We start from the raw sequence: 10,730 nt of genomic DNA, 5'->3' as shown, positions 1-10,730 counted from the left end.
TCTAACGATGCTTTCTACGTAGGGAGCTCACTAGGTTTTTAGACACGGTCAGAAAGAGCGAACGCGCAGACACCCAGACAGACCGGTTTCAATAATATGTTGCATAAACATCGTGTATGTATCTGTTCATGTCATGTCTATACAGATAGAAAGATACGGTTTTATTGTTATTTTATTAGTTAATTTCTTTCTTTCTGTATTATTATTAATTAATTATTGACTTAATTAGGCTATTTTTGCATTGGCTACATAGGCATGATATTTCCCAAAAAGTATTTCTGCTTTTACTGTCCCCTGCTTGTTTGTTTCAGCGTCAAATCTGTGCAGATCTTCCAAATTTAGAGGTTTTCTAATTTTAGGGTTTAGTTTTCTGCAAATTTGAATATTCATCAAATTTGTTTAAAACAGAGCAATTTTGAACAACCACAATAAATGTTACTACTGTTTCTAGTACCTGTTCATTTCAATTCAGCCTGTACTCAGTTGTATGATTGTACAATAAAAATCAGTTCCTTCCATACAGAGAGAGATTTCATAAAATTCTTTATACTTGGTTTTAGTAGACATAAAGCCTTTTTATTACCTTCAAGCATGGTGATGATGACACCATTTAAGGTCAGTTGAAGGAACTGAGAAAACCTGTTGCCATTACAAAACAGATGGAGCTCACTGTTGCCAACTCTCGCGAGACAAATAAGCAACCGCAGCTTCAAAAACAAGCCCAAAACAAGCCTAATATTTTTTGATAATTTATTATCATCAATATTATTTATTATCAATTATTTATTACCAATAAATGAGCCCGCAACATATTAAACTGAAACTGCCCTTTTATCTGAAAAGCAAAAACATAAGTTATTTTACAAAAATCAGCAAACTGCAACAAAGCAGGAACAAAACTCATCTCCTATCACCTGTGAGCAGAATAGGATTGGACAGATGGAAAAGGAGAAAAACACAAGAGCTTCAAAGGGGAGCTGTAACATAGCCACATATTTTTAAATAAACCAAAAAAACCGCAACCCGCGTATTAAAAATACGTTCAAAAGAACATATTCACAATAATAAAATTATGCATTTCCTTGCAGCAGGAGTGGTGGGGAACGCATAGGCATACTCATAGCTTAAAAAGTCTGACTGGAGGAAACTGTTATAGGAGGACATGAACGCAAATAATATATTAATTGACTCAAAGTTGTTCACAAAAACAATGTAGAAATAACATAAATAAAATCAGAATGATTTCCTTGGAATGAGAGGCAGCAGAGGCTGGCTGGTTGAGCGTCCAACAAAGCGTCAGTAAGCAACCAGCCGTGATCACTTTCATTTGACTGCTTTAGTTGGGGGAAAAAACCTAAAAGGTCAAGAGTCATAAAAATATATTCATAATAAAATAGTGTATTTCCTTGCAGGGCGAGTGATAGGGTAGGCTCTACTCGCAGATCTACAGCGGCTGCCTGAAGCTGCCAGCCAGTTGAAGATTGAACCCCCACTCCAATTTAATTCAAATCTAAACTGATGCAAGGATTACAATATGCCCCCCCCCCAATTTCCTTGATCATTAATCCTTCATTGGTAGATTTTCTGATTACTTGTTACCATAAAAACAGTAACAATTCCGTTTTATAAAATACATTGTACATCAATAACAAGTCAACGACTGGTACATGCTCGTGAGAAATACCAGGTTTTTATTCATTTTTAATTAATCCAGATTTCAGATTTAACATCTGTTACAATTTCATAAAAGAGCAATATGTACATAAATTAACTTTTTTTTTGTTTGGCATTAAAAATTATGAATAATACAATTGTCAATCACTTTAGATATGAACAGGGAACAATAGATCATTAATTATGTATCACTGTTTAATAAAACATGTAATACAATAATGTGTTAATGTCAAAAATAGGCCACTTTAGATATGATCAGGAAACCAGTGGATCAGTGGACCTTACTATAGAGTAATAGCGTATATAGTTACAGATACCACCCATGATTTTTAAATACTGACACTATATCATCCAGTGTCAAGGGTAATGACTTCAGCTCTGTTGGTTTATTGAAAAATCAAGAACATTCTCATGGAAGATGATGAAATGAATGAGGTCAGGATAAACTTGAGACGTGGCGTGTAGTCTTGCACCATCCTTCATCACAAAAGCGGGGCTAGTGATGATATCTAAATATATTCCTGAAAATGTTACCATATTCTTTTGCTGATCGCATCGGTTTCCAGAGACATTCCAAGATGAACTATTACATTTATTGAGGCCACAACTCATCAAAACATTCCAGATTTGTAAATGCAGACACTCAACAGTAATAAAAGTGACTAAACAGCACGTGAGAGAAGCCCTTATATATGTGAGCAACATTGAGCTGCTTAATTCACACACTTTTATTTAAATGGGATTCACTGTAAGTGTCAAAACCAGAAATGCAAACTTGATCTCCTGTCTTAAAGTTCAGCTCTAAATTAGAGTGAGCTCAGCTTTAAAATATGTCCATTCTCCAGCCATTGCTTTTGCAGATAAACATGAGGCCAAGTGAATATAATAATTGCCAAATGTAACCTTAATCCATGAAACGTGAAACAAGTATTTGCTTATCCTTCACAGTCGCAATTATGCAAAGATACTCTTTTATTAGATATTTCCTTCACTAGCTTTTGCTTTGGATTTCAAAGGCAGAGAAATACGTCATTATCCCAGATACAAGGTCTTATGCAGTTCATATTAGCAGATTAATGATGCATGTGCGATCACTTCAGTACCTGACACCGATTCATTACCTTTTTTCCTTCATTGGTGTCTATATGACCACTAGTTAGGCAGAGATCCTGTGATTCCATTTCATTTCCTATTATATGGACAAGACTAAATATTTTAGGCCTCACGCCGAAAAGTTCCTTCTGAAATTCCACAGTAAGTATCCCACAGTACAACTATGTCCGTGAGAAACAGCCACACATGAGCACTGAGTGCAAACAGCAAAAAAAATAAAATAAAAATCTGGCAAGTTCAGAAATATTTTTCATGTGAAATACATAGTGTGATGACTCCCTCTTGTGGCTGCTGTGTTAAATTAAAACAGAACTACTGATCTACAATTGTGCTCACTCGTGGATTTCTCTCGGTTCACTGCTGCAATTCTGTGGTAGAGGTGTATCAGATTAGCTGGATTTCAACATGATTTCGAAGCAGCTAAAATATCCAAAAACCTGGAAGTCAGGTCAAAGTGTGCTATGTTATCCATCCAGACGCCCAGTTCAATTAATAAGCAGCCAGTGGTGCAAAAAACTTGAATCCCAGAGTAGATTCATGATACAACGTAGGAAAAAAAAAATAAAAAACAAAAAAAAACAAAAACCTAGGTTAGACCACTCACATGCATCTTCAAAAAAGTACAGCGACATGCATTCTGAAACTTCAAAATTACAAAAGAGAAAGAACAGGGTAATCAAGCAGTTTCATACAAAAGCGTGAGCATAACAACAGTGATTGCGTTCTGAGCAGGTGGCTGGTGGCCATGATCATCTTTGGACTGTGTGCTGCGGGTAAAGTGTGACTGCTGGTAGCATGAGTGTGTGCATCGGGCATATGTTTGTGTTCACAATAAATTTGTGAACACAGTGAGGATGGGGGGTTTGTGTGTAAAGACAAAATTCAAGAGGCTCGTCTTTCACAGCCCTGAGCTGGTAGAGACCCTGTGTGCAGGGGTCTGACATATACACCAAAAGGGGGTTGAATTCCCCTCCTGAATTGTAGCAAGAGTTCAAATGCACTAGATTGGTCATTTTAGTCCGGTTTAGTCCATGAGTGACTGGTTCCTTCAGTGGCAGGCTGGTGAGAACGGATCACATGAGGCAGCACTTGCTTTTGTGGTTGTGTGGGTCTTTGAAACGCAGTCTCTGTTTGGGGCGGTACTTTTCCAGGTACGTCAGCTGCTTGCTGTTGATGGCACCCCGGCGTTTCCTGTAGGGGGGAAAAAAACAAACAAATACCCATTGGTTATGTTAGTTTTTTTAAATCAATGATTTCAAAAAATAAAATAAAATAAATAAATAAATAATAATAATATGCACATACACAATTAAGATACATGTAAAACCTTAAGCCAATAATAATACATTTATAAGTTTTCTTTTTAATTAACAAAAATTATAATTAATGTTAAACACATATACACACACATGCTACACAGCTATATAAAAATATATTAATATACACTTTTTTTTAATCAATATATGAAAAATATATAGAACAGACGTGCATATATATATATATATATATATATATATAAAATATATATAATATTTTTTAGAAATATGCACACAAAATATTTGCATTTAAATTAATGGCTTAAGTTAAATGTTTGTTAAAAAAAAGGAAAAGTACTATATAGACATAAATATGTTAAATATTAAGAGCTACACACACACACACAAATACATACATTATACACACACACACACATACAATTATTAATATATATTTTAAACAATATATACACAAAACTGAATATATAAATAAATGTTTTTAGTAATATACACAAAATATTTGTTTTAATGGCTTAAATTAAATGAAAATATAGGCATGTTTGTTTATACGTTAATCATTCATTTAAGCAGCATTATAATTATTAATGTAAGCATTTTATTTTTTGCTGAATTGTTTTCTGTAATGCATTAGAGCTATTGTGTGCTATTGTTATATTTCATAGTGGCATCAGTGCAAACTGTATTCATTTCTTGACTGCATAATTTGCTCTAATTTGTTTGTGCTGTATAATTAGCTGTAATGCATTAATGCTGCACAATCTGTCATGTATCAGTGCTGCATCATTTACTGTGCTTGTACTGAATCGCTCACTGTATTGACTGGGTGTTGTATCGCTCTGCTGCAAGGTGTTGGTAATGTATTGTTAGCTGTAATGTATACTTACTGTCTGATCAACTGAATGGCGTCCTCATATTTCATTCCGCTCTCTATAAGTGCCAGAGCCACCAGCACTGGAGCCCTGCAACATATACATACATGCACAGTGTTTAATGCCAGGAAACAATATGTTTTCCAGGAAAAGTGACCCATTCAGCCCTTCTCAGCAAGGATAGGATACCACCTAATGCATCAGAGAACAGGTCTGCAGTTACAGTATCTTAAATTTTTCTGAGTGGCAAGATTCATTATTCTACAACTTACATTACAGTCTATTCATCAAAAAAAGCTACTGTATGGCTTCAAGACTTGATATAGACCCTGGCAGCCCAAATACCAATTCATTTTCAAAAAAAGAAGAGTTGGGGAAAAAAACAATATTCTTCAACATTTCTCTTTTTATGTTCCATGAAAAAGTCACACAGGTTTAGAATGACACGAGGGTGAGTAGATGACAATTTTTATATCTTAAAAAGATAGCCCACCCAAAAATGAAACCTCTATCATAATGTACTTAAGCTTATGTTGTTTCAAACCTTTATTCTTTTTTTGGTGGAACAAGAAAGAAGGTATTTTGAAGAATGTTGGTAACCAACCAGTTTTGATTCCCCTTTGCCTTTTCACTGTATTTTTTGTCCATACAATGGTAGCCAATGGCAACCAAAACTTTTTGGTTACCAACATTCTTCAAAACATAATTTATATACACACACATACACATATATATACACACATACGTACACACACACACACACACATATATATATATATATATATATATATATACACACATACACACACATATATACACATACACACACACACACAAATACATACATTATACACACACACACACATACAATTATTAATATATATTTTAAACAATATATACACAAAACTGAATATATAAATAAATGTTTTTAGTAATATACACAAAATATTTGTTTTAATGGCTTAAATTAAATGAAAATATAGGCATGTTTGTTTATACGTTAATCATTCATTTAAGCAGCATTATAATTATTAATGTAAGCATTTTATTTTTTGCTGAATTGTTTTCTGTAATGCATTAGAGCTATTGTGTGCTATTGTTATATTTCATAGTGGCATCAGTGCAAACTGTATTCATTTCTTGACTGCATAATTTGCTCTAATTTGTTTGTGCTGTATAATTAGCTGTAATGCATTAATGCTGCACAATCTGTCATGTATCAGTGCTGCATCATTTACTGTGCTTGTACTGAATCGCTCACTGTATTGACTGGGTGTTGTATCGCTCTGCTGCAAGGTGTTGGTAATGTATTGTTAGCTGTAATGTATACTTACTGTCTGATCAACTGAATGGCGTCCTCATATTTCATTCCGCTCTCTATAAGTGCCAGAGCCACCAGCACTGGAGCCCTGCAACACACACACACACACACACACACACACACACACACACACAGTTTAATACCAGGAAACATCACCTCAAACAGCTTTTGTGTGTGCACAGAAACAATAGGTTTTCCAGGAAAAGTGACCCATTCAGCCCTTCTCAGTAAGGATACCACCTAATGCATGTGAGAACAGGTCTGCAGTTACAGTATATATATATATATTATTTTTTTTGAGTGGAAAGATGCATTACTCTACAGCTTACCTTATAGTCTGTTTATCACAAAAAGCTACTATATGACGTCAAGACTTAATATAGACCCTCATAGCCCAAATACCAATTCATATTCAAAAGGAAGTGTTGATAAAGCAACAGATTCTTCAATATTTTTCTTTTTGTGTGAACGAAAGTCACACAGGTTTAGAATGACATGAGGGTGAGTAGATGACAAAAGGATAATTCATCCAAATATCAAACTTTTGTCAAAGTATTCAAACCTCATGTTGTTCCACTTAAGAAAGAATACAGGTTTGGAACATTTAAGAAGGTATACTGAAAAATGTTGGTAACCAAACAATGTTGGTTCACCTTTTTTTTTTTTACTTAAACTGTATTTTTTGTCTATACAGTGGTAGCCAATGGGAAACAAAACTGTTTGGTTACCAACATTATAAAAAAATATATTTATACATATACATTTCATGTTCTGAAGAAGAAAGCAAGTCATACAGGTTTGGAAAGACATGAGGGCATGAGTAAATGACAATCAATTAGCAATGAATTTTAAGCTATCATTCTAATCATTTACAGAGCAGTCAGATCATGAATGTCATTTTATTTTTGGAAAAAGCACCAAAAATGTCATTACGTGCTAATCCCAGATGTACTAAAATACAATACATTTAGATTTTTACAGTGTGTCAGCCGCCGTCAAAGACCCTTTCTATTTTTACCATTTGCGCATCGGGGTCCTGACAGCTTTGAAATCTCCTGAGTGTACCCCTTTCTAATGCGTAACAACACAAACTCATCCTACTAAAGCAAACATTGGCTCCCTGTCAAAAACTGCTGAGGGCTCCCACAGGAGCTGCAACCTACGTCAGAGAGGCTTGGTGCATAACTTGTCGGCAGAAGCGGTCAGGGGTTAAAGTGGGAGGAGGGCAGGCAGGGTAAACCGGACTGTCATTAGCCTACCGTTCCCGCAGAACTGCCACATTTGACCGTCTGGCTCAACAATTCTAGCGCCGCAGCTTAATTAAGGTCTGTGTGTTTTGACAGCTGGCCAGATAAGAGGGCAACACCGTGACTACACCAGGATCCCTCACTGAAAAGAGATATGAAGGAGCAATTAAGAGAGCTGCTTATCATTCACTTCCCGTTTCGTCATCGGACGTCAACCTTTTGTGCTTCGAATAATAAACTTGGATTAATATTGTGTGTTCATTTGGATGGTTGGTTTTGGCACACAGCGGTCAGGCAGGGAGAATGGGTTTGACCTGCAGAGAGCACGGGCCAAGACTGAGAGGCCTGTCGCTGAGGGGTATTTGGGGTAAAGCAAAAAAATAAAAAATAAATGATGAGAAACCAAATGTAAACAGCAGAACTCAAACACTACACTAACACGAGCCAGCTAAAAGCTCTGCCAGAGATATTACACACACAGTCCTTGATTGCATTCTGCGGGAAAAAGAGCAACAGATCCTGGGAAAGGCTGTTGATATGTTTGAGAATTCTTGTAAGAGAGAAGCGAGTCACATAAAGCCTGACCCATCAAATTCAGATGAGCATTTGCACGTCTACAAATTCTGAACAGCCACAACAGCAGGCTGGGAAATTACTAGGACTATATGGAATCTGCGCCTGCAGTATACTGTAAAAAAGCTCAGCAGATGTTTATTTGAACCAATTCTATTTCAGTATTATTTCTGCACTATTAATATTTAGAACTAGATTTTTGAATATTTTCTGTTTGCATTTTCATTTAATAATTTTGTACATCTGTCATTTGATTTTTTTTAAATACTTCTATTTAGCTTCTGTTTATTTTCATTTTATCTCCAGTAATTTTAGTGCTTCAACTTAAACTTCAGTTTGCATTTTTCAAGTTGTCATGTAACATTTATACTTTTTTTTCCCCAGAGTAATTTAAATTATGGAAACAATTAAAATTAACAGTTCAATTTTAGTTAACAATAACAACACTGATTTGAATGCCCATTGTTACAATAGTCTATATATCTCTCAATCCTTGCAATTATAATTTAATAATTATACTAGTATAATTATACTTAGGCAGATACTAGGCAGATTTTTTTTACCCAATTTCCAATCAGAATCATCATTTACATTACAGTGTAAGCGACAAAAAGGTGATATTTTAGCAAAAATAGTCACTACCAAAATAGACTTGTTTTGAGTTGCCATATAATTCCACTGTTGTATATTAGTGCAAAAAAAAAAAAAATTCAGTGTGGGCACTGCACTGGTTTGGCACACTGGTTTAATAAAGTTGTGTTCAACTTTTAACATATCATACAGACGGCTTTAGCTTTGGAGTTAGCGGCACGTCTGGAACAACAGGATGACTTGACACTCACCGGCCCAGTCCGGCCACACAATGCACAGCCACACAGCAGCCTGGATCCTCACAGAACTTATTCTTCAGCAGACTGAGCCAGTCATCCACGATCTTGGTTGGAGGAGGTGCGCCGTCATCGAAAGGCCAATCCTGAGGGAGAGAAACAGGAGGATGAGTTCACATCTATTATCGCTACAGATTACAATGTGTCTGTACATTACTATATTTCAAATTGAAAGGGAAACACTCGTATAGAGAGACACAAAATACTAGCAGATAAGATAAAAGGCAAATTAAAGGGAAATAAATGACTCCAGTCACCACCAGCAGATGGTGCTCTATAAAGCTTCAGCGTTATGCATCATCTCAGATTCACAGCAGCCTTTGATGATTCCTGTGTGATTTTCACAAGCTCTGCAACAGCAAACATGGCACTCATCCTGTCAACTCTACCGGTTCAATCAGATCTGTCACGAACAGCTCGATTTAACACCATGTGCAAGAGCTGAATCATCTGAAATGTTGAATTATGTAACATGCAAACGGGCAATGATCACATCTTATTCAATAAGCTGTCTCAAAATCTTTAGGTACTTAAAAGGGATGGTTCACACAAAAATGAATACAATTATAACATTTTCATGTTCTTCTGTGTGACTTTCTTCTGTGGAACACAAAAGGTGATATTTTGAAGAATGTTTCTACTGTTTTTGACCTCACAATTAAGTCTGTGTGTTTAAAACAACACTGGTACTAACGGGGGGGGGGGGGGAACTTACAAGACAATCTTCAAAACACTTTGTGCTCCGCTAAGAAAAAAGTCAGAGGTCTGAAAGAACATGAGGGTGGGTAAGCATACATTTTAAATGGAAAACTTCTCGTGTTCTTTACAATTTTAGGACTTGATCTATGATTGGTCATCATACGCTCTACACCAGTGGTCGCCAACCCGTCGATCGCGATCACCGTCCCAGTAGATCCCCCCAAAAAACAATAAAATAAGTACAAAAATGCATTACATTTATGGGGTTATATTAATGTATCACTGAAGGGAACTGTCTACAGAAAAGTTTCGATGGCAATGGCATTTTCTTCTCCGTATAAAGCGCAGCTCTGCTTTGTTTACAGCGGTAAACAAGGGAAACGCTATATTGCAGTCGGTTCGGTTCATAAGCAGTGGTTCATTAGGCTACTTTAACACTGTTGCCGCGGGTTGTTGTTCATGTCCACGGGTTGAAGCGACCCCAATAACGTGATATTTAGCCCCTGGAATGTGAATTTTACTGGAAGATCCCCGCCGAAAAACATGTATTTTACCCCAGGAATGCGATTTTTACAGGGGAACCCCCCTCGAAACCTGATTGGACTAGTTTTATTGAAAACCTGGCAACCCTGTTCATAGGCGCCACCTGCTGTCAGAGAGAGAGTCTCATTCAGACCTGCTGTTTTTGTTTCGTGCAGATGTTTTATGTAGCAAATAAATAAATAACACCTAAAGTCGGACCATTCTGTTTTTGTTTTAAATCCTGAAATTAATCTAAATCAAATCAAAAACAACTGCCAGTGCAGATCATGATTAAAATGCAGTGGTTGCCTCTAATTTCAAATGGCTAGATATTTTAGTTTAAAGCCAGTTTGTTTGTTATAAAGCAAATAGCCAATAAATAAATTTGCTTAAAAATCAGTATCAGAATCCAGTTTGCTAGTTAAAAAAAAAAGAAAAAAGAAAGAAAGAAAAAGGAAATCTGAATTCTGAATCAGCTATGATCGGCGCATCACTAATTAAAATACTAAGTAAAATGCCTCAAATTTGAAGTACAATCTGGGATGTCT

General features: G+C 35.9%; 1 protein-coding gene across 1 annotated transcript in view; it reads right to left on the bottom strand.

Moving 5' to 3' along the window:
* Positions 1-1,671: 1,671 nt before the first annotated feature.
* LOC107587801 (protein tyrosine phosphatase type IVA 3) overlaps positions 1,672-10,730 on the bottom strand; it is a 29,856-nt gene continuing 20,797 nt past the window's right edge. Inside the window, exons 5-6 of the mRNA XM_016275732.1 lie at positions 6,268-6,342; positions 1,672-3,978 (exon numbers count right to left, since the gene is read on the bottom strand). Coding sequence (XP_016131218.1) covers positions 3,861-3,978; positions 6,268-6,342 — 193 coding nt within the window. The 3' untranslated portion in view covers positions 1,672-3,860. The remainder of the gene's footprint in view (positions 3,979-6,267; positions 6,343-10,730) is intronic.

This window comes from Sinocyclocheilus grahami, unplaced genomic scaffold, assembly GCF_001515645.1.
Source record: "Sinocyclocheilus grahami isolate Dianchi unplaced genomic scaffold, SAMN03320097.WGS_v1.1 scaffold96.1, whole genome shotgun sequence".
Classification (NCBI taxonomy): Eukaryota; Metazoa; Chordata; class Actinopteri; order Cypriniformes; family Cyprinidae; genus Sinocyclocheilus; species Sinocyclocheilus grahami.
Note: the sequence above shows the minus strand (reverse complement) of the source record. Positions and strands in the feature narration are given on the sequence as shown.